Source organism: Myotis yumanensis, unplaced genomic scaffold (assembly GCF_028538775.1).
Source record: "Myotis yumanensis isolate MYYU_CA2020_CCGP unplaced genomic scaffold, mMyoYum1.0.hap1 SCAF_3, whole genome shotgun sequence".
Lineage (NCBI taxonomy): Eukaryota > Metazoa > Chordata > Mammalia > Chiroptera > Vespertilionidae > Myotis > Myotis yumanensis.
This window is the reverse complement of record NW_027223754.1, coordinates 105,106,703-105,131,212: the sequence shown is the minus strand read 5'-3', so window position 1 is coordinate 105,131,212 and position 24,510 is coordinate 105,106,703. Positions and strand designations below refer to the sequence as shown.

At 43.8% G+C, this 24,510-nt stretch overlaps 1 protein-coding gene across 1 annotated transcript; it reads left to right on the top strand.

The window, feature by feature from the left end:
* The first annotated feature begins 661 nt into the window (after positions 1–661).
* CCNA1 (cyclin A1) lies at positions 662–18,948 on the top strand. Its single transcript, XM_070407512.1, has 9 exons — positions 662–750; positions 1,861–2,043; positions 9,900–10,146; positions 12,641–12,765; positions 13,214–13,437; positions 14,484–14,688; positions 16,087–16,200; positions 17,136–17,269; positions 18,737–18,948. Exons 2-9 carry the CDS (start codon positions 1,882–1,884, stop codon positions 18,786–18,788), a joined length of 1,263 nt encoding a protein of 420 aa, XP_070263613.1. The 5' UTR covers positions 662–750; positions 1,861–1,881; the 3' UTR covers positions 18,789–18,948.
* Positions 18,949–24,510: the final 5,562 nt, after the last annotated feature.

Sequence of the window (24,510 nt, the reverse complement as noted above, 5' to 3'; positions counted from 1 at the left end):
ACTGAAATGGGATTGCTGCCTCCCAGTGAATGAAATTCAATGATAAACGCATCAAAATTAGTTTCATATTGAACAAGACCCGTTTCTGCTTCTCCTGCATCCAGCACTGATTTCCAAGATGCTTCTCAACTTCCCACCAATGTCTGACTCAATCAAACGCTTTTATCCGCATTAAAAATAATAATAATAAAGTTAAAGATCCTTTTACCTGGCTTGCCAGGTGCCAGTTACCCCTGCAGATGCAAGGGCTCCTAGGTTTCAAGGACCTACTCTCCGCCCTTCCTACCCCCGCCTCTTCCCTCACATAAGGCTCCCTGCTTCCCCCCTTACCTTCCCTATCCAGCATCCAGAAACTTCCCTTCCCCCGGGGCCAGGCCACCCGCCCAGCCTCCAGGTCCAGCCTCGCCACTGTCCCCTGCAAGGCCGCAGGCCCCATCGCTGCCCCCTGCGATCCTTCCTCCTCCTCCGGGGGCACTGTTCCACCGTTCCTGGCCCTGCTTCCCGCTGTGGCTGCCGGAACCCTCCAGGGAAGACCTCTGGTGGGGACTGTGAGAACCACGTGCGCCCCTAAAACGCCAAATTTCCTTTCCTGCCCCGCCGGGTCACGTGCACAGAAATCCGGGGGCCAGGCGCCGCCCCTGGTACTCAAGAACCCCAAATGACCAGACACACACCACCGCCATGGATTAGGAGGCCCGACGCAAACTCGGGGCCAAGCCGCTGCTTCTGGGCCTCGCTCTCGAGGTGAAGGTGAGGGCAGGGCGGTGAGCGAGCCTTGCTCTCGTGTGGGCGCAGTCAGGGCGCCGGCCTGCGCAGCCCCGAGGGCCTGCGTCGCTCTCCCGAGCCAAGGTTCTCAGGAGCGGGACGCGGAAAAGACGTTAGCGGGAGGAGTGGGCGGTTGTCCGGCGGCCGGCCTCACGGAAACAGTCCCTCCCCAAGCCAGCGCCGTCGCGGGGTGGGCCGCTTTCCTGCCTCCAGGCCCCGGGCGCCGGCCGGCCGGGGCGCAGTGCCCGCTGCGACCGCCCACCAGGCGGCCAGGCCGCGCGGAGGAGCCGGAGCCGCTGCCGCAGGCCCCGCCCGGCCTTGAACGCCCAGGGGCAGCGGCCCGGCCTCGGAGCCGGCGGGTGAGCAGGCGGGGTGTGGGCCGCGCAGGCCCACAGGCGCCCGCGAGGCCCGGCCGCGCCGCTGATTGGCCGGTCAGCGGCCGCGGCGCGGGGGGGGGGGCGGGGGGCGGCGCGGGGGGGGGGGGGCGGCGCGGTGGTGATGGCGAAACTAACCAGCGCTGAGCGCCCAGGCCGCCGGGCGTCGGCCTCTCCTCTCCGCCGGGATCCGGCTGCCTCTCGCCCCCTCGCCCCCGCCCCGCTCTGGCGGCCCCTCGCTCCCAGGCCCCCAGCGCACTTGCTAGGTGTTGGGGACACACGTGCCCAAGGCCGGGAAGAGCGAGGCCCGCTGCGGGGCCGAGGAGCGCCCTGCCGGTCACGGGGACGGCCATGTTCTTTCCCGCAGTGCTGTATCCTCGGTCTTTGCCGGCCGCAGCGGCAGGGGATGAGCCTCAGCGGAGAAAGACCCGCCCTTGTTTAGACCCCCAAGAAACGTGGAGCCTTAGTCTCCTGGCTTGGAGGTCTGTCAGGCGGCTCTCTCCTCCCAGGTCTTGGAAGAAAGCCTCAACGGATTCGAGTCGCTGTTTTGGTTCAAAGCAGCTTTGATAGCTTATGCCCCGTGGCTAGCGCCCTTTCAGCCCTAATCATTGCTGGGAAGGTCATTGTTTCAGTGCTGCCTCTTAGAGATTCCCTGCATCCTTGGAGCCCTTGGTGGAAGAGGTTGACTAACTGGCTTGTCTATTTCTCCCTCCTGAGGCAGCAGCCTGTGGACACTGAGGTGATGCATCTCAGCAGCTCCAAGGGCAGAGTAGTCCTGGCTTCAGTGTCCCGAGGTCCTGATGTCCGTCAGACGACAAGAGCTCAGCTTGGCCAGGACCCCCCACAAAGAACAGTGCTAGGGGTGCTAACTGAGAATGGACAGTTCAGGAAGACCTGTGACCAGGTAATGATGAGAAGCGCTGGGGAAGCTGCTTGTTGAGAAGGGCTCTCCTGTCATGGTGGGAGGTGGATTTCTCTTGTAGCTTTATTTACAAACTCTCCTTGAGTATTTCAGCCCTGGAATCTGGATTTTTGGGACATTGAATATTTTAACATCATCTTATTGGGCCCTTTTTACACCTAGAAATAGTGAGTAATTCTTTCCCCGCCAAAATCGAAGAAATAGGTCTTGGAACTATTTGGATTAAGTATATGTAAAGTCATTTACATGCTGGCTAAAAGGAAATGTGAATATCCCCAAAGAAACTCTAGAACTGGGGTTACTCCAGGTCAGAGTGGTGTGCAAACTGATCTAGACTGTGCCTGAAGCAATCCTGGATAATTTTCACCTTGTTCATTGGAGAGTGTTTAAAATTAGGATTGGATCAGGCTAGACTAGATTTTTTCAAAAAGTGATTTAAAGGCAGACATCTCCCCAGTACTGATAAAGTGCAGTTGGCCATTAGATATTGCTTAACTGATTCCTTAGAATTAGATTGAAAACTAATTCAGACATTTAAATACAAAGGAGGGGTTTGGATCCTTAAGAATGGATTTTCAGGTTTAAAAAAAACAAAAGCTTTCCCAAGTCTGTTATTAGACAAAATCCTGATAACAGTGCTTTTTAAAGCCTTTTTGCACATTTGTAGTGGAATAATGCTGGCATTAGTCCAGTGAGGTAGGTAGGCTAGATATCATTTCCATTTTTAAAAAATACATATTTTTATTTATTGCTTTTAAAGAGAGAGAAAGGGAGAAAGGGGGGGGAGAGGGAGAAAGAGAAAGAGACATTGATTTGTTCCATTTATTTATACATTCATTGGTTGTTTCCTGTGTGTGCCCTGACTGGGCATCAAACACACAACATTGGCATATTGGGATGATGCTCTAACCCACTGAGCTATCAGGCCAGGGCTATCCTTTCCATGTTATAGGTGAAAAAATGTAAGAGGGAAAGAAAGGCCAATGGTGAGGCAGTGGGGGAGAAGGCATAGTAGAGGAGACCAGATTAGAAACCTCTCATCTACTGACCTAACCATTCAAGCATTTTTATGGCATCTTATTAGTCGGAGAAAACTACCCAAAGTGATCTGTTTAAAGCTTTGGAAAAAATTCAGGAGGAGAAACCAAGATGGCGGCATAGGTTAACGCTAGACTTTGCTGCCTCGAACAACCACTTCAAAAATACAACTAAAAGACGGAACGGACATCATCCAGAACCACAGGAAGGCTGGCTGAGTAGAAGTTCTACAACTAGGAGGAACCGAGAATCAGAGGAGGCGCAGTGCTGAAGTGAAATACTAAGGTGCGGAGTGCGCACAGTGCGGGCTGGTGGCTGAGGGCGCAGTTGACTGTTTCAATCCGGAGGGAGCCTCAGACTCTGAGCTCCAGATCCGGGCGAGTCTCTAGGGACCCTAACTCAAACGGGAGAAGCGGAACTGTCTGACTTCGGTCCCTCCGAAGTTTGCAGCGGTTGCTAGGACAGAGAGGCAGAGCCCCTGGGGACGTACTGAGAGCAGCCATAACTGCTCCCTCCTCCGCCCTGTTGATCCCATGGGACCCGCCCCGCCCAAGCCCTGCACAGAGCCATTTGCCGGATAGCCTCAGGCAAAGGCTAGATTAGCACCTCCCTAGAGGACAGAAGTTCTCCCACTGCAAACACAGCTGATTCTCACAGCCAGTTGGCCTGGAGGTCAAGTAGTAATTACCTACAACAATCAAGGCTTGACTACAACAAGACTGCTCACAGAGACCACAAGGGGGTGCACCAAGAGTGTCTACCTCAAGTAATTGGGACACTTAACACGGAAAGCCACTCTATCGACACAGCGAAGCATAAAAAAATGCCAAGACAAAGAAACAGGCCACAAAGGACAGAACCAGAGGAAAGCAGGCTACTGGATATAGAATTCAAAACCACACTTTTGAGGTCTCTCAAGAGGCTTCTAGAGGCTGTCAATAAACTTGATAAGATGTACAGGAAATCTAATGAGATCCTCGATGGTGTGATAAAGAACCAACTAGAGCCGAAACCGGTTTGGCTCAGTGGATAGAGCGTCGGCCTGCGGACTGAAAGGTCCCGGGTTCGATTCCGGTCAAGGGCATGTACCTGGGTTGCGGGCACATCCCCAGTGGGAGATGTGCAGGAGGCAGCTGACCGATGTTTCTCTCGCATCGATGTTTCTAACTCTCTATCTCTCTCCCTTCCTCTCTGTAAAAAATCAATAAAAAATATATTTAAAAAAAAAAAAAAAAGAACCAACTAGAAAGTAAGCATACACTGACTGAAATAAAGAATATTATACAGACTCCCAACAGCAGACCAGAGGATCGCAAGAATCAAGTCAAAGATTTGAAATGCGAGGAAGCAAAAAACACCCAACCGGAAAAGCAAAATGAAAAAAGAATCCGAAAGTGTGAAGATAGTGTAAGGAGCCTCTGGGACAGCTACAAGCGTACCAACATCAGAATAATAGGGGTGCCAGAAGAAGAGAGAGAGCAAGATATTGAAAACCTATTTGAAGAAATAATGGCAGAAAACTTCCCCTACTTGGTGAAAGAAATAGATTTACAAGTCCAGGAAGTGCAGAGAACCCCAAACAAAAGGAATCCAAAGAGGACCACACCAAGACACATCATAATTAAAATGCCAAGAGCAAAAGACAAAGAGAGAATCTTAAAAGCAGCAAGAGAAAGAAACTCAGTTACCTGCAAGGGAATACCCATACGACTGTCAGCTGATTTCTCAACAGAAACTTTGCAGGCCAGAAGGGAGTGGCAAGAAATATTCAAAGTGATGAATACCAAGAACCTACAACCAAGATTACTTTATCCAGCAAAGCTATCATTCAGAATTGAAGGTCAGATAAAGAGCTTCACAGATAAGGAAAAGCTAAAGGAGTTCATCACCACCAAACCAGTATTATATGAAATGCTGAAAGGTATCCTTTAAGAAGAGGAAGAAGAAGAAAAAGGTAAAGATACAAATTATGAACAACAAATACGTATCTATCAAAAAGTGAATCTAAGAATCAAGTGAATAAATAATCTGATGAACAGAATGAACTGTTGATTATAATAGAATCAGGGACATAGAAAGGGAATGGACTGACTATGCTTGGGGGGGGAAGGGGTGTGGGAAATTCGGGAAGAGACTGGACAAAAATCATGCACCTATGGATGAGGACAGTGGGTGGGGAGTGAGGGCGGAGGGCGGGGTGGGAACTGGGAGGAGGGGAGTTATGGGGGGGAAAAAAGAGGAACAAATGTAATAATCTGAACAATAAAGATTTAATTATAAAAAATAAATAAATAAAAAATAAAATAAGATAAAATAAAATAAGAAAAACTTTGAACCAATTCTCTCAAAAAAAAAAAAATTCAGAAGTTGTTTTTAACAAACTTAATTTGTTTAGCAGCGTTTGCTTTTTTAAAATTAAAGTCTAAAACCTGGTTATTATGAATTGGCAGTATGCCTTTGCTGACAGGTCTAACCTCTTACATTGCCTGATACTACCTCTACATTTCCCTGCTTCTTCTACAACCTTCTTAGAAATCTATTTTACATCTCTGCTTCTCTCTTTAATGCTTCACAACCTCCACCTCACGGAGGAGGCTTTGTATTCTATTTCCCTAAAAATATGAAAGCAACCAGAAGAGAATTTCCATATGCTTCCATGTGCCATATACTCTGTCACCCAGATCCTGCTACATGACTCACGTTTCTACTCATATGCAAGATGAACCCCTATTTGTGTAGAATACCTTACTCTTTTTTTTTTTTCTTCTCGGTTTTTTTTTCTCTACTGGGTCAAACACATAAGCAAATATAATTTTTCCATCTTAAATATCTTTCAACTACAAAGCTCTTTGCAGTGCCTGTCTCATTTATAGAAATATTTCTTTGGAGTTTGTTTGTCCCATCCTCCATTAGGATGAGAATTTGGGATGTCAGGTTCACTGTTGTATTCTTGGTGGTTGGAACAGTGCCTAGCCAGGGTAGCATGCTAGTGTTTGTTGAATGAATGCTCTCTGTCTCTAGTTCTTCTCTTGTTCACTTTTCACTCAATTTTTAGTCCTTTACACTTAACTGATCATTCTTTATTTCTAGCAATAATTTTATTCTCACTCAGCCTGGAGAAGACCACTCTGTCCTGGATTTTCACCTAGCTCATTGGCCACTCCTCAGTATTCTGGTTCTTCTTTATCCTGTGTCTCAAAATTAGAGTGCTCCAGGACTTAGTATTTGATCTGAGTTTGTACCCAGTCCCTTACACTCTTCAAGTCTTTTAACATTAAATGCCATGGCTCATACTTTTTATCTTCTGTCTTGACCTCTCAGCTATGTTGCAGGTTCACATATTCAGCAGCCTACTTGACAGCTCCATTTGGATCCTTGGATCATACAATAGGCACCTCAAATGTGTGCAAAACCAACCCTAGCCCCAACCTACTCTTCCCAAATCTTATCTATACTAATAAAAGACAGACATGCAAATTGACCGTACATTTGCTATGCCTTAAGCCACACCCACCAGCCAATCAGAGCGACTGTATGCAAATTAACCCAACCAAGATGGCGGCTGGCAGCCACGGAGCTGGAGTGAACAGGAGGCTTGCTCGCTCCAGTGATAGAGGAAGCCAAGCTTCCCTGTCTGCCGCGGCCAGCTCTGAGCTCCACTGAAAACAACAAAGTTTCAATTATAGAAAGTAAATAAACCCCAGATACCTGCTTTCAGCCAGCTGTGGCCATGGAGCTGGAGTGAGCAGGAGTGGGTTGCCCCTGGCGATGGAGGAAGCCAAGCTTTCCGCAGGCCTCTGCTAACGGCAACAAAGTTTCAATTATAGAAGGTAAATAAATCCCAGAATGAAAAAGAAAAAAGAAAAAAAGGAGAGGCTGGGAGCTTACGTCACCAGGGGGCTTGGCCAGCCTGAAAACGACCCTCAGTCCCTCACCCAGACTGGCCAAACCTCCATGGGGTGAGGGTCCCCACTAGGGTGGACTTCCTCCGAGGGGTCTCACACTTTAAGAGGGCATAGGCTGGGCTGAGGGACCCCCCCGAGTGCACAAATTTTTGTGCACCGGGCCTCTAGTCATCTCAATAAATGCGATATCCATCCTTCCTGTTATTCAGCCTAAAAAACTTTGTCATCTTTGACTCTTGTTTTCCTCTTACCTCACATCTATTTTGCTGAAAAAATACAATTGGCTTTACTTTTAAAAGTGTCTAGAATATCTTCATTTCTCATCTTTTACTAATACTACATTGGTTCAAAATCCTATTGTATCTTACCTGGAATTTGCAAGTTTCACAACTGATCATCTTACCTTACTTACTCTCTATACCTCTACATAGCCAGAGTGAGCCTTTTAAAACATAAATCAGATCGATCATCCTTTGCCCAGAACTCCCCAGTGGCTGCCCATCTCAGAATAGAAGATGATCCTTAAATGGCCTATAGTAAGGCCCTATATGATCTGGCTTCTCTTTTCCTTTTGCTTTCTCTTTTCTCTCATGACCTACATACACTACTGTCTTTCTCACTCTGCCCCATTTGTTTCTTGATGTGCCTCTTAAGACACACTTCAACATCAGGACATGTACCCAGGCTGTTCCCTCTGCCCAGAATGCTCTTCCCTTTTTTATCTGTGTAACTTACTCTCTTAGCTTGTTCATATCTTTGTCTAACTTTTATCTTCATAGGGGCTTTCCCCGGCCACATTGTTTAAAATGGCAATGACTCTCTTTTCTCTCTGTTATTCTTCTCCAAAGCACTTATCATTTGATCTACTATGTCTTTTTCTTATTTGTCTTTCTCCTGTCCTCCCAATTAGATATAAACTCCATGAGGGCAGTTCGTTTTGAACGTTTGGTTCATTGCTAAATTCTGGGCACCTAGAACAATGTCTGGCACATACTGGATGCTCAGTAAATGTATAATGAATGTATGTCTTGATCCATTTAATATATGTGTATATATATATATATATATATATATATATATATATATATACACACACACACACACACACACACACACATATATATATGGCAAAAGTCAAACATGGTAATAATTTGGAATTATGATTATCTGGTTATAGTAACTTGTGTTTTTGGTCCTTTATAGTTCTTGTGATTTTACCAGAATTACCATAAAGAATTTTTTTCTTGCCTTGGCCAGGTGGCTCAGTTAGTTGGAGAGTCATCCCGTACACCTAAAAGGTTACAGGTGCTGTTCCTGGTCACAGTACATACCTAGATTGTGGGTTCAATCCTGTAGGGGAGGCAGCTGATTGATGTTTCTTTTTCTCTCTCTCCTCTTTCTCTCTTTCCCTTCCACTTTCTCTCTAAAAATCAATAAATGTATCCTCAAGTGAGGATTAAAAAATTTTTTTTCTTACTAGTGTAGACATAAACTACATATTTAATTTACTAGATGGAAGGGAATGTATGGAAACACATAATTTGAAAGGAGTCTCAACAGTGAACACCAAGATCCTATATAATAAAGAGGTAATATGCAAATTGACCATCATGCCCTCACACAAGATGGCTGCCCCTGTGTGGGCACAAGATGGCTGGCAGGGGAGGGCAGTGGTGGGCGATTAAGCCAGCAGGGGAGAGAAGTTGGGGGTGACCAGGCCTACAGGGGAGGGCAGTTGGGGCAACCAGGTCTGCAGGGGAGGGCAGTTGAGGGGGACCAGGCCTGCAGGGCAGGGCAGTTGGGGGCGACTGGGCCAGTAGGGGAGGGCAGTTGGGGGCAATTGGGCCAGCAGGGGAGCAGTTAGGCATCGATCAGGCAGGCAGGGGAGTGGTTAGGGGGTGATCAGGCTGGCAGGCAGAAGCAGTTAGGGGCAATCAGGCAGGTGAGCAGTTGGGAGCCAGCAGTCCCAGATTGTGAGAGGGATGTCCGACTGCCAGTTTAGGCCCGGGGATCCCATAGGGGGGTCCAGATTGGAGAGGGTTCAGGCTGCACCAAGGGACCCCCCCCCCACAGTGCATGAATTTCATGCACCGGGCCTCTAGTTAATTATAAATGATAAAATGTTAATGCAGTAGCTAGACCTAGCATTTGCATAAATATAACTTGGATTCATAAAGCTTGCCCACCTGCCTTGGTTCAGCTGACCTTCAGGTCATCCAACATGACTCATCTTAATGTGCACTAGTATGTAATGCATCACAGTTGTTCACAGAGGGGACACACACAGTTGTTTCCATCATTAATGTTATAGGAATAAAGAAAAGGGAGAAGCAATTGATTGACTGTTAGATTTCTCCATCATGTCATACAAAAAGATTCTATGTTAAGAGAATTTAGTAGTATGTGTTTCTAATATCATCATATTTCTAATTAACTGGGTATAAAATGGGAACTTTAAAGGGGCCTGCTGACTTAAAGTTAACTGTTTAAGGGGGAGGACTGTAGGAACTCAGTAACTATGCATCAAAAACTGTGCTGGGTACTTACAAAATCCTGTAATGCTATATAAGCATGAGAGCCAATTTATAATCCCTTCTCCTCCCTTTCATTTTGAAGAAGAGTTATAGTTTCTTTTTTTCTAGGATTTTTAATTCCCTTTGATAAATATGTGAGGAAGATGAAAAATTTTAGATAGCTCTTTTACCAAATGTCAAATGTAGAAAGAGATAAGGGAGAAGTCATACTTTGGAAGCTTCATTTTCTGAAATTATATTGCAGAAATAGATATTTCAATTTAAGATTCCTCTTATTTTCCCATCCTGCTGGTTTGAGTCACACAGGTTCACATCACCTATTGGTCTTTGGGGTGGCCTTTAACAAAAAATCGTTTTCTAGGGGATCACAACAGTTAGGTGTTTCTCTGGATCAGAAAATGTCTTCCCTCAAGCTGGAAAGAAAGCACTCTCTGACTGTGGGGTCCACATGCCAGCAAAGCAAGGATTTGATATCTACATGGATGAACCTGAGCAAGAGGACAAAAACAGCTGCAGTGGGAAAGAGGGGATGGCATTTGAAGATATGTATGAAGTAGACACTAGCACACTCAAGTCTGACCTTCACTTCCTGCTGGATTTTAGCACAGGTAATCTTACTTACCTATGGTGGATGATAGGTACCCTGTATTCATAATCACCTGCAGTATTCAATAGCATGTTATTAGCAAGAGAAAAGCACAAAGTAATGACTGCTTATAGAGGGTTAGTGGATAGAATGAGGTTTTTTTTAATTAAATCTTTATTGTTCATAATATTACAGTTATTCCTCTTCCCACCCCCCCCCCCCATAGCTCCCCTTCATCCGGTTCCCACCCCACCCTCTGCTATTACCCCCTCCCACCCCCGCCCCACTGTCCTCATCCATAGGTATACGATTTTTTTCCAGTCTCTTCCCACACCCCCGGAGAATTGTCAGTCCACTCCTTCTCTATGCCCCTGATTCTATTATATTCACCAGTTTATTCTGTTCATCAGATTATTATTTTTTGTTCATAATTTTTATCTTTACCTTTTTCTTCTTCCTCTTTTTAAAGAATACCTTTCAGCATTTCATATAATACTGGTTTGGTGGTGATGAACTCCTTTAGCTTTTTCTTATCTGTGAAGCTCTTTATCTGACCTTCAATTCTGAATGATAGCTTTGCTGGGTAAAGTAATCTTGGTTGTAGGTTCTTGCTATTCATCACTTTGAATATTTCTTGCCACCTTCTTCTGGCCTGCATAGTTTCTATTGAGAAATCAGCTGACAATCCTATGGGTACTCCCTTGTAGGTAACTGACTTTTTTTCTCTTGCTGCTTTTAAGATTCTCTCTTTGTCGTTTGCTCTTGTCATTTTAATTATGATGTGTCTTGGTGTGGTCCTCTTTGGATTCCTTTTGTTTGGGGTTCTCTGTGCTGCCTGGACTTGTAAATCTATTTCTTTCACCAGGTAGGGGAAGTTTTCTGTCATATTTCTTCAAATAGGTTTTCAGTATCTTGCTCTCTCTCTTCTTCTGGCACCCCCATAATTTGGATGTTGGTATGCTTGAAGTTGTCCCAGAGGCTCCTTATACTATCTTCATATTTTTGGATTCTTTTTTCTTTTTGTTTTTCCGGTTGGGTGTTTTTTGCTTCTTCATATTTCAAATCTTTGACTTGATTCTTGCGATCCTCTAGTCTGCTGTTCGATCTCTGTATATTCTTTATTTCAGTCAGTGTATGCTTAATTTCTAGTTGGTCCTTTTTCATATCCTCGAGGGTCTCACTAGATTTATTGAGGGTCTCACTAAATTTATTCGTGGTTTCTAGAAAATTCTTGAAAAACCTTATAACTCTGGTTTTGAACTCTATATCCAGTAGTTTGCTTTCCTCCATTTCTGTCATTTGTGACCTGTTTCTTTGTCTCCGCATTTTTTATGCTTCCCTGTGTTGGTAGAGTGGCTTTGTGTGCTAGGTGTCCTATAGGGCCCAGTGGCTCAGCCTCCCCAATTACCTGAGGTGGACACTCTTGGTGCACCCCTTTGTGGGCTTTGTGCACAGTCTTGTTGTAGTTAAGCCTTGATTGTTGTAGGTATCACTGGGAGGAATTGACCTCCAGGCCAATTGGCTGTGAGAATCAGCTGTGTCTATGGTGGGAGAACTTCTGTGCTGGAGACACCCTTATGGGGCAAGACTTGCTTCAGTGGAGCCTTGGTGCTCACTGAATCTGCCCCCTGAGTGTGTCCCTTATGGATCTGAGGAGTTGTAATCTGGATGGTCCCACTTTGACTACTGGGTACACTGGCTCTTGGATCTCTAAGGAGGTACTAATTTAGCCTCTGCCTGAGGCTACCCAGCAGGAGCTATGGAGAGATCTGCAGATTCCTCTTCTTTGTTTGGGTTTGGAGGTGCCCAGATGAGGCTCAGCTGTGAAGCAATGCAAGCTGCTGTGGGGCCTTGGGCCTTCTTTTGGATGTTCTGGGTCTCTCTGACCCAGCTGCAGTTTGTTAGGTAATTTTAGATTGCAAAGGGCCAGGCCATTCATATGCAAAAGCCTCTGCACACAGCTTGGGTGGGGTGGGGTCTCAGGGAATCAACAGGGCGGAGCAAACAGCTATGGCTGCTCCTCAGTCCTGCCCTAAGAGGCCCCGGGTCTCAGTGTCCCGGTAATCTCTGCAAGCACCTCTGAGAGAAAGCCGCCCTCAACTCCCGTCCAATGCCAGACAGTCCAGTTTCTCCCCGTATGAGACTGGGTCCCCAGAGACTCGCCCGGAACTGGAGTTCAGAGCAGTCGGGAACTTGAGATTCCCTCCCGATTGAAAAAGACAACTGCATCCTCAGTTGCCAGCCCTTTCAGTGTGCACCTCTGTACCTCTGCACTTTACTTCTGCACCCCTCTGAGTCTCAGTGTGCTTTTCTCTTTCCTTCTAGTTGTAGAATTTCCACTCAGCCAGCCTTCCTGTGGTTCTGGATGATGTCCATTTTGTCTTTTAGTTGTATTTTTGAAGTGGTTGTTTGAGGCAGCAATTTCCGGTGTTTACCTATGCCGCCCCGCCATCTTGGTTTCTCCAGAATGAGTTTTTAAATTAAATGTCTTACCTAATAATGTTGAATCCCTGCAGTTTCCCCTATGCTGGTAGAGTCATCTCTTCAAGCTCAGTCTGAAGATGCATCAGATTTTGGTACAGACATGATAAATGTGACTGAATATGCTGAAGAAATTCATCAGTACCTTAGAGAAGCTGAAGTAAGTTTTCCCAAATTCTACTTCAATTGCCAGCACCCAAAGCACTTAATATTAAATATTAAGATAGTTATAAACTCTTGGCCATAACCATTAATGAATGGCATTCTTATGACATCTAAATATAAGAATATCTATTAAAAATAATAGTTGTGAGGTGAGTAGCAATTACTTGGACTATTCCTCTATGACACAAATGGTTTATATATTAAGCATTTCACTCTTAGGAATAGTCCATGTTGCCATTTCCCTCCCTCCATTGTTTGTTACGTAATTGCATTACAGAACCAGAATTTCACACTTTCTTTTGTATCATAGTAAAGATTTATTTGTGTTTTGATCAGTTTCCTTCTAACCTTTGCTCATGAGATTTTTAAAATAGCAGCTATACTGTGGCATGATCTTTCTGATACAGCAAGTATTTAAATATCAAAACTCTTTCCCCAAACAGATACGATACAGGCCCAAAGCCCACTACCTAAGGAAACAACCAGACATCACAGAAGGCATGCGAAGGATTCTGGTGGACTGGCTGGTTGAGGTTGGAGAAGAATATAAGCTTCGAGCTGAGACTCTCTACTTGGCTGTCAACTTCCTAGATAGGTTTCTTTCGTGCATGTCTGTTTTGAGAGGGAAATTGCAGCTTGTAGGTACAGCAGCTATTCTTCTGGCTTCGTAAGTATTCTTCAGCTTAAATAATGTGAAACTACAGTCTGCCAAAACACATGATTTATTCTTCATTTATGGATGAAATGCAGTACTTAAAATTTACTCATGCCTTTTTTGATAAAATACCATCATTTTTATAGTATTTACTGAGAAACTGAACCTTACCACATGTTCACTCTTCAATTCAGATGCTTATGATACAGTTTCATGACCAAAGCGGCCATCAGCTCAAATTCAGCATGCAATTTAACTATTTTGTGGTGTAGTCTTTGGCTGTATTCTAGTATAAGTAAAAGTCCTATTTAAGGAAATTTTCGTTATATGGAAGTCATCTTCATGATCTGTTAAATGATCCATAATACCACAGTTTATGTGGATACAGTGAATAAATTATTCACTGTTCCTGTTACTATCAATCATTGATAATAATATCTAATTATGTGTAAAAGAGCTGGATTGTTGCTGCCTTTAATTAAGTGACCTATTGGTGAGTAGTAGTTTTCCTTTCTATTCTTCTAGTCTCAGATATTCTAGTTATTAATGCCTAAAAACTTGCCAAAATTTCCCTACAAAAGGAAAATAAAAGCAAAGAATTGATAGCAGTGAAACTGTATCATTATTATTCTCTTGGATATATAGCATCATTTGCTAATTCAATAGAGAAAGCTAAACATAATGTTTTTAAAAATCTAAGACTTAAGGAGTTTTTTTCTACTATGTGTTCAACATAACATTCTTTCCCACAAGAAGATTTTAATTAAGAGGAGTTTACATGTATGTCTGTCATTCAGAATCTTTCAGTATATCAGAGGCCAAAACTAAAATTCTTACTGGAAATTGTTTCTGTTACTACCTAGCAGTTAGTACAACATATCTTTGTAATATTCATATTCTTGTTCTGGAAACAAATTCCTAGTATCTTCACAGCCCTATACCATTTAGTGATTTTTTTTAAGTCTGCAAGGGTCATATGAGAGGCAGGGTTTTGATAGCACAGGAAGGAGAGCCACAGGTTCCAAGCATTATTTCCAAAGATTCTTTACCTCTCATAGGAAATATGAAGAAATATACCCACCTGAAGTAGACGAGTTTGTCTATATAACTGATGATACTTACACAAAACGACAACTGTTAAGAATGGAACACCTACTCCTGAAAGTCCTAGCTTTTGATCTGACAGTGCCAACTACCAATCAGTTTCTCCTTCAGTACCTAAAGAGACAAGGAGTGTGCATCATAACTGAGAACCTGGCCAAGGTATGCCATGTGACTGCCAAGAATGTTGGTGCCAAATTGGGTAAAAAGTAGCCTTTCCAATCATCCTTTAGTTCTTCTTTCCTTTTTAGCTTGTTGTTGTTTGTTTGTTTTTTGTTGTTGTTTTTTTGTCGTGGGCCCAGAAAAACTTTTAGCAATGGAAGAGAGCTAATTTTAAGAACCCAACTTTGGGTTAGGAGACATTACTGTTGATCATGTTTGGTAGGCATGGGTTGTCTAATGACTCAACTCTTAAAGAAACTTAAGCTTGGGAACTATGCCTGTGTTAGATACAGACCACAAGAAAGCAGTATTCTTAGGTGTACAGAATAGGAACAAAGTAAATGTGATTTGATTTGACTCTAATCTCCTCCAAACATATTAAGTAATGAAGCATTATTTAGTCATTTGGAGTAAAGAACTTAGTTGAAGGCACTAAAGTACATATTGGTTTGGAAAACTTGGTTTCCAACCACTATGATTTAGTATATCTGGTATTTATGTGCTATGCAAACAGTGATAAGAAAATCTATGTAAATTTCCAAATATGTTTCTTCTAATCTGATAGATTCCCACTGGTTCTAGCTCTGAACTGCATGATTTTGCCTGATATAAATAGCTTTAATATGCTCATAGTTTGCCTTTGGCTTAAGTCTATAGTCCTACTCCAGTGGCCAGAGCAATGCTACTTTATCTGACCAACATAAACCTATACTACTAGTATAACATAAGTAACCCATCACATATACTGTGTGTATTGAAATTTATTACAACATAAATATTATTCTGTTTGTGGACAGGCCTGGTAGTTATTAACCTAGTGAATAATTTGAATAAAAATAAGACACAATTGTTTCCCCTGACATTTTTTTTTTTTTTTGAGAGAGAGAGAGAGGAAGGGAGAGAGAGAGAATAAGGTGGAGAGAAGAAGAAACATCAGCTGCCTCCTGCAGGCCCCCTACCAGGGTTTGAGACCACAACCTGGGCATATGCCCTGACCGCATGAATGGAACTGGCAACCTCTTAGTGCACAGGATGACACCCGACCAACTTAGCCACACCAGCCAGGGCAATTCCCCTGACATTTTCTTTTTTTTTTTTTTTTTTTTTAAATATATTTTATTGATTTTTTACAGAGAGGAAGGGAGAGAGATAGAGAGTTAGAAACATCGATGAGAGAGAAACATCGATCAGCTGCCTCCTGCACATCTCCTACTGGGGATGTGCCCGCAACCCCAGGTACATGCCCTTGACTGGAATCGAACCTGGGACCTTTCAGTCCGCAGGCTGACGCTCTATCCACTGAGCCAAACCGGTTTTGGCTCCCCTGACATTTTCAACTTTACTTGTAACTTTAGTCGAATTCCTAATTCCAATGAGCTTTTTCTTTCTTTGTTTTAGTATGTAGCGGAACTGAGTCTACTTGAAGCTGACCCGTTCTTGAAATATCTTCCTTCATTGATAGCTGCAGCAGCTTATTGCCTGGCAAACTATACCGTGAACAGGCATTTCTGGGTAAGATTCTAATTACTTTTTAAAATTCAAGGCCTCTCTAAAATTCGTTCAGTAACTCTTTTTAAAAAACATATTTTATTGATTTTTTACAGAGAGGAAGGGAGAGGGATAGAGAGTTAGAAACATCGATGAGAGAGAAACATCGATCAGCTGCCTCCTGCACACTCCCTACTGGGGATGTGCCTGCAACCAAGGTACATGCCCTTGACCAGAATCAAACCTGGGACCCTTGAGTCCGCAGGCTGATGCTCTATCCACTGAGCCAAATTGGTTAGGGCCGTTCAGTAACTCTTACGAGTCTTGCCAGCAGACTATAACAGCCTTTGTTTGTGGCTTTGACTCAATGGCTTTGCTTTATGGAGACTAGAGATTGCAGGAAATCAAGAAGATAGTGTTGACATGCTCATTTAACAGAAGCAGTCCTGGAAACCTCAATGCCTGCTCTCATGCAAGGAGGACCCTTATAGTGTAAGCATTGACCACTTCAAGAAAAGTTGTTGACAACCTGGGTCCAATTAAGATGGTCAGAAGGTTGGATTATGCTTTCAAGGGAACAGGGCATTTAGTGTTGCCTCTTGGCCCACGAAGGTGGTAAGATTGGAAATGGGCACTAGGTTTGATTCTGAAGGCTCACTTGTGTGCTGAAAGAAGTGAGGTGGCTACTTTTATTTTGTTTCTTTTTCTGTGTTTAGCTAAGAATCTTTTATATTCAATATAAATAGGGAGTTTAGTTAAGTACATTATAAATGTACAATATGAGCAAATTTAGAACTCTGGTTAATATTTTTGTCTAAAGTCTCTAAAGAAGGATTATGTTGTCTTTTGAAATAAATATGAATACCAAGTGATTAATTTCCTTTGTTTCACAGCTTTATCTTCAGCTTTCTCATATCTTAAAAAGTTATATGATGCAATTTTTCTTTTGTCTTGATTAGCCAGAAACCCTTGCTGCATTTACAGGATATTCATTAAGTGAAATTGTGCCTTGCCTGAGTGAGCTACATAAAGCATGCCTTGATATACCCCATCGACCTCAGCAAGCAATTAGGGAGAAGTACAAGACTTCAAAGTAAGTTCCTGAAATTTTCTTATCTAGACTTACTCTTTAAAGCTTCAATAAGTCATAGTAATGAACAAACTGTATATCTGGTGCTAGACTGGAAAAACAAGGTTGTATGTTAAATTAAGAAAATCAGTTGAAAACAAACAAAAGAAAACAAGCAAAAAAGAAAATCCGTTCAGAGAGATATCTACACTAATAAAGGACAAACATGCAAATTGACCATACTTTTGCTACGCCTTAAGCCACGCCCACCAGCCAATCAGAGCGACTATATGCAAATTAACCCAACCAAGATGGCGGCCGGCAGCCACGCAGCTAGAGCGAGCAGGAGGCTTGGTTGCCCCAATGATGGAGGAAGCCAAGCTTCCCGCCTGCTGCAGCCAGCTCTGAGCGCCACTCAAAGCAACAAAATTTTAATTATAGAAGGTAAATAAACCCCAGATACCTGCTTTCAGCCAGCCGTGGCCACGGAGCTGGAGCAAGCAGGAGGCTTGGTTGCCCCTGGCGATGGAGGATGCCAAGCTTCCCTCCCGCCTGCCCTGGCTGGCTCTGAGCTCCTCTCAAGTCTACGAAGTTTCAATTATAGAAGGTGAATAAATCCAAGAATTAAAAAAATAAAAGAAAAAAAGGAGAGGCTGGGAGCTTCCATTGCTGGGGGGGCTTGGCCAGCCTGAAAACGGCCCTCAGCCCCTCACCCAGACTGACCAGGCACCCCAGTGGGGACCCCCCACCCTAAATGGGGTGTGGCCAGCCTGCAAACAGCCATCAGCCCCTCACCCAGGCTGGCCAGGCACCCCAGCGGGACCCCCACCCTGATCCGGGACACCCTTCAGGGCAAACCAGCCGGCCCCCACCCGTGCACCAGGCCTCTATCCTATATAATAATCAAACTGACCCTAACAGCAGAACGACTGGGAATGACTGGTCGCTATGACACACACTGACCACCAGGGGTAGATGCTCAATGCAGGAGCTGCCCCCTGGTGGTCAGTGCGCTCCCCCAGGGGGAGCTCTGCTCAGCCACAAGCCAGGCTGACGGCTGCCAATACAGCAGTGGTGGTCGGAGGCTCTCCCGCCTCCTCAGCAGCGCTAAGGATGTCCGACTGCAGCTTAGGCCTGCTTCCCGCTGGCAAGTGGACATCCCTCGAGGGCTCCCGGGCTGCCAGAGGAATGTCTGATTGCCAGCTTATGCCCAATCCCCTGGGGAGCGGGCCTAAGCCAGCAGGTAGTCATCCCCCGAGGGGTCCCAAACTGCAAGAGAGCACAGGCTGGGCTGAGGGACCCTCCCCCACCCCCGAGTGCACAAATTTTTGTGCACCGGGCCTCTAGTAGATTTATAATTAGCTTGTGGTATATAGAGTCAGCTAGCTTCCTTCCTTTTTGCTAAAACTACTAGAAAGTTTTCTGTGGCCTGAGATTTTACAAAACTGAAGTCTTTGCCTTGTGATGAACTTGCTTTGGGTCTCATTTCAGGTACATGCATGTGTCTCTCATGGAACCACCTGCAGTTCTTCCTCTGCAATAAGTTTCACAACTGAAGCACTTTCAGAACTTAACCTCCAGATCAACAAGATTGGTCCTCATTTTTATAGGTTTCTGCAGGTTGAATCATCTAGTGTTGGTACAATATAGATGACATATTTTTAAAAATATGAATGTATTTAGGTTCTCTTAGATTTAGTAGTTTGTAAAATAGTCTAACATTTTGAAAGAATAAACAACTTGCCTTATGGCCACATGTCAGGTGTCAGGTTTATTTACTAATTATCGTGGCTGACACACTTGCCTGAATTTTAGATGAGAGTATTAAAAATGTCATCTCAATTTTAAGAATTCTTCTAAGTTGGTTTTACTAGTAAAAATTTGGCATGTGTTAGAAAAAGTATATTTTACCATAGGATGGGACTTCAGGATAATTAAACTAACCTTTTATGTTTATGTCTTAAGAGATGCCCATGCTAAAGTCTGCTCTTGCTCACATTATTCACGATTCTACATTTTACCTCACTACATATTTATCTATGGCTCCTGCCAACGGCACTTAAGTACTGTATAAGATGGGGAACATTAAAAAAATAAACAAACACTTAATTTTCTTTTAAAGATTAGAAGGAAAATCAAGAGTAGACTTGGCCTTAAAGGAAGGTGTTGCTTAGTGGGGATATATAAATTTTGTTAATCTCAAGATCAGTAGTTCTGGACCAGTAGGCCTTGGAGGCACTGGGCCTCCTATGTGTATCCTGTCTCCAGGCCTGCCCAGGGCTCTGCAGAGATAAGAACAATGGGAAGTGTTTTCTAGATTCCTTATCATAGAAAAAATTAGACCCAGGTAGGTTTTGGTAACATGGAAGTAGATGAACTCCAAATTTTATGTTAGTTACAAGCTCTAATGAAATTATAAATATAAAAATACAATCATATATTACATATTTTGTGAAGACTCTTTAAAAAGTACCCATAAACTCTTACAAGTTTTTGTCATTGCCTTTTTTCCCACCTTTCCGATTAATATTGTCAAGGTGTCTCCATTTCTGGTTCCATTGAATAAGTCAACATTTCACTAAGTGTTTTGTGTGCCCTTACCTAAGTTTCACAAAGGGGATACAGGACCTATATCAGTGTTATTATGTTATGTAATCAGCAATTTATAATCTAGCATTCTAACTTATGAGTGGTTTGTTTCTGTTCACTGCATGTGTGTGATTACCTTTCCAACTATCCTTTTGCACTTAGCAATGTAACAGACATACTAAATATTCACCATCAAATTACCCCCTCCTGAGGGGACAGAGGCAGAGGCCAGTTCCGGTTGAGACTTTAGTGCAGCGGTTCTCAACCGGTGGGTCGCGACCCCTTTGGCGGTCGAACGACCCTTTCACAGGGGTCGCCTAAGACCATCCTGCATATCAGATATTTACATTACGATTCATAACAGTAGCTACATTACAGTTATGAAGTAGCAACAAAAATAATTTTATGGTTGGGTCACAACATGAGGAACTGTATTTAAAGGGCCAGAAGGTTGAGAACCACTGCTTTAGTGGTAGAAGTGCTGTGTCTATTCCTTTTGAGCTTCAAAGACTTGAGGAATTGGCTAGGGAAGCTTCCTCTCATTTTATGCCAGTTTACCCTGGCTGACCACCTTCCTATGAAACGTGCATGTCTCCAACAGTGCCAATTTTTATCTTGACACAGTATATTTTCTTTCACTATTAATATTCGTGTCTTATGATGTTTGCTTCAGTTAGAAGGTACCTTGTAGAAATTGGTACTTCATTGTAAGTTATTTTGCAAAGGAAGCACTTATCTCTAAATCCCTATCCAAAATTTAACCTTAACATCAGGTCACGAAACCTCACTACAGTTGTCCGTTGGTATCTGCAGAGGACCCCTGTGCACACCAAAATCCTTGGATGCTCAAGTCCCTTATGGAAAATAGTGGATGTACTTGCATATAACCTATATTTGCACATAGGCCACACCAGGGTCTTCCTACACATCACTTCATTTATATGAATTCAGCATAGTACTTGGCACATGGCAAATTCAAATTTTGATTTTTGGAGATTTCTGGGATTTTTTTTCAAATATTTTTGATCTATAGTTTGTTGAATTTGCCCATGTGAAACCTGTGGACACAGGGCCAGCTGGATCAGATACAGAGGTCCAAACCCATAACTCTTATGTTCTTTGCTGCCAGTGATTTGCACATACCTCATTCTCACCCCCCAAAGGCACCCCACCTGATTGCAAAGAACTGGGCTTCAGCTTTGATGTTCTTATTACATTTTTTGTGTCCTTGTAATACTTAAAAGTATAACTGTTACCTGTGCATCTCCCACCAGTTTAAGAAAAACAGCCTTCAGTGTGTCCCTTCTTATATCTCATTATTTTTCTTCCCTGTATTTGGTGTTGATTGTGAGTGTGAGGACAGGAAAAGGGCCTATTTTTCCTTGCTATAGCCTTCCACAATTTATGAGAAGCCCCTAATAATTAAATCCCAAGATTTTTAGCTCCTTTTATTCAAACAGCATCCCTGTTCAAACTGCAAGACAAATTAAGCTACTTTCAAGGCTCCATTCTTGTATATCCTTCCTCCCTGCTATTTTCACAACTTGGGGATAATTTGCATGAAGAAATCTCTAGTTAGTAGAAAGTTCCCTTCCTCCCTCCTCTTCAAACAAGCCTCTTTGGAACATTTCATAACTTTTACTCTAAGCATGTTTTACAGGCTTGGGAAAAATACTGATAAGCAATCCTCCCTAGGGCCCTAACCGGTTTGGCTCAGTGGATAGAGTGTCGGCCTGCGGACTGAAGGGTCCCAGGTTCGTTTCCAGTCAAGGGCATGTACCTTGGTTGCGGGCACATCCCCAGTAGGGGGTGGTGTGCAGGAGGCAGCTGATCGGTGTTTCTCATTGATGTTTCTAACTCTCTATCCCTCTCCCTTCCTCTCTGTAAAAAATCAATAAAATATATATTTAAAAAAAAAAAAAAAAGAAAAGAAATCCTCCCTAGGACATCTGACAGACTATCTCAGCCCCAAATTCCCCTCCCTTCCTTGTCACCTAGCAACAGCAGCTATTGTGGCTCCAGACACCCACTGAGCAACTGGTAAAAATAACTTTCAGTGTTTTTAACAACTGAGGCAGGACAGAGGAAGAGCAAGAAAGCCACCCCATAGAAGCAAACAGTTCAGTTTAAAACTATATGTCACCTCAAGGTTCTGTGTCCCCTCTATTGCAAGTTCAACCACTGGAAAAGGGACTGTCTCAGGGGCTAGAAGGTCCCAGGATCAGAACCTAACCACACAATGGCCTTGAACTGATGGAGCCCAATGCTCCAGTCAGCCCCCCCCTAAGAGCATCACCTATTAATGGACGGAACCAATGAGGGACTACTTGCTCTGCTCTGACTCTTTTACCAAGGCCTCTTTCTTCCATAACCTGTTTGATCACTGGGGTGAATGGGCATCCTTAATGTTACCCTTTCACTCTGCCCCTTCAACTACAACCCTAGGAATCTTAGAGGCTCTAGGGAGGAGTACAGCCCCTCCCCTTATAAAGGAAAGAATGTAGCACTTTTGAATTCAAGCAGCTGGAGGCCTGGGAGCTGCAGTCCTGGGAATAAGCTGCAGGGCCTGGTCTCACCTCCCTCAGCCTTTTCTCCAGCCTCCTAAAAGTTGTCAAGGTCATGTTATCCCTGTTACAAATTTTATCAAGAAAATGGCTTGAATAAGGATTGACTTTAAAATCTCATAGAATTTTTAAGATAATAAATAAATATAACTAAAATGAAGGGTTTTTGATAAAGCTTTTCAGTAATACTTATATATGCCTAAACATAGTTTTCCAAGGTCTTTAGTAACTTAAAACTTTGAAGCATTGCTAGGTTAAATGATACTGTAAAGTTTGCCGAAGGAGGAATACACAAGGCCAAACGTGGTAAAGAATTATAAATTTACTAGTGGCCAGGTGCACAAAATTCGTGCACATTAAAAGGGAAATATTTTAATATTGCTATTTGCCCTTTCTCTATAATAGAAGTGTCAGAGATGAAAGAAAATTAGTAAAATGTATATGAAAATCTTCCTCCTGTCAGAGTCTGGGGCATGCCATGGGACCCAGAGTCAAGTCCCTGCCCACTCGTGTGCACCTCAAAATTGCACAAGACCCAGACCCAGCCGACCCCACCCCCATTAGGCAAGATCCAGACCTGGCCGGCCCCACCCCTGTCAAGACCTGCTGGGTGCAGGGGCGCAGCCTCAGGTCTCCTGGCCTGGTGCCAGGCAGGGAGCGCAGCCTCAGGTTCCCCGTCAAGCCCTGCTGGGCGGGTAGCGCAACCTCAGGTCCCCCAGCCCAGTGCTGGGGCATGGGGCATGGCCTGAGGTCCCCCTTCAAGCCCCTCTGGGTGGGAGGGGTGGCCTGAGGTCCCCCGGCCCGGCGCTGGAGTGGGGGATGCAGCCTGAGGTCCCCCGTCAAGCCCCACCAGGCAGGAGGCACAGCCTGAGGACCCCCGCTGGGTCAGGGGTGCAGCCTCAGGTCCCCTGCCCCACCCCGGTGCCACACAGCCTCAGGTTCCTGCTGATCGCTCGTTACAGCTTGTTACGGGAACCCCACCTCTGCTGTGGGTGCAGCCATCTTGTGAGGGCATGATGGAGTGAGGGTCAATTTGCATATTACCTCTTTATTATATAGGATTAGGTCATCTGGAAAACCAGATGGGTTGAGCCCCCAAATGGCACCAGCACCCAGGGATGGAGAGTAAGAGATTTTAATATATATATATATATATATATATATATATATATTTTATTGATTTCAGAGAGGAAGGGAGAGGTAGAGAGAGATAGAAACATCAGTGAGGAGAGATAATCATTGATTGGCTGCCTCCTGCATATTCCACAATGGGGATCCAGCCCAAAACCCAGGCATATGCCCTGACCAGGAATCAAACCATGACTTCCTGGTTCATAGGTTGATGCTCAACCACTGAGTCACACCAATAGGGTGGGAGTCAGAAACCTAGGAAGGTCCAGAGGAGAAGGATAATGGTCCTAGCAAGTGAAATGTGATCTAAGTGAAAGAGAATGTCAGTTCTGAAGTGGTCTAAAGGTCAGTTGCCCGGGGAGGAGTGGTTGATTCAATTATTTGATCAATTTGTTTATGTGATGTATCACGTTTATTGATTTGCAGATATTGTACCATCCTTGCATCCCCAGGATAAATCCTACTTGGTCATGGTGTATGATCTTTCTAATGTACTGCTGGATCCGATTTGCTAGAAATTTGGTGAAGATATTGGCATCTATGTTCATGAGGGATATTGGCCTGTAATTCTCTTTCATTGTGTTGTCTTTATCTGGTTTTGGTATTAGGGTGATGCTGACTTCATAGAATGAGCTTGGAAGTGTTCCTTCCTCTTGAATTTTTTGGAATAGTCTGAAGAGGATAGGTTTTAGTTCTTCCTTGAATGTTTGGTAAAACTCTCCTATGAAGCCGTCTGGCCCTGGGCTTTTGTTTGCTGGAAGGTTTTTGATGACTGCTTCCATTTCTTCCATAGTTATTGGCCTATTGAGATTTTTAGAATCTTTCTGATTGAGTTTTGGAAGGTTGTATTTTTCTAGGAATTTGTCCATTTCCTCCAGGTTGTCTAGTTTGTTGGAATAGAGTTGTCCATAGTATTTTTTAACAATCCTTTGTATTTCTGTGGGGTCTGTTGTTATTTTGCCTCTTTCATTTCTGATTTTG

What these genes read in the sequence shown, in the direction of transcription:
- CCNA1 (XM_070407512.1), top strand. Translation starts at nt 1,882, where the DNA reads ATGCATCTCAGCAGCTCCAAGGGCAGAGTAGTCCTGGCTTCAGTGTCC. An exon ending in TCAGGAAGACCTGTGACCAG is followed by an intron (nt 2,044 to 9,899) that starts GTAATGATGAGA and finishes ATCGTTTTCTAG; the next exon opens with GGGATCACAACAGTTAGGTG. An exon ending in CCGTGAACAGGCATTTCTGG is followed by an intron (nt 16,201 to 17,135) that starts GTAAGATTCTAA and finishes TGTCTTGATTAG; the next exon opens with CCAGAAACCCTTGCTGCATT.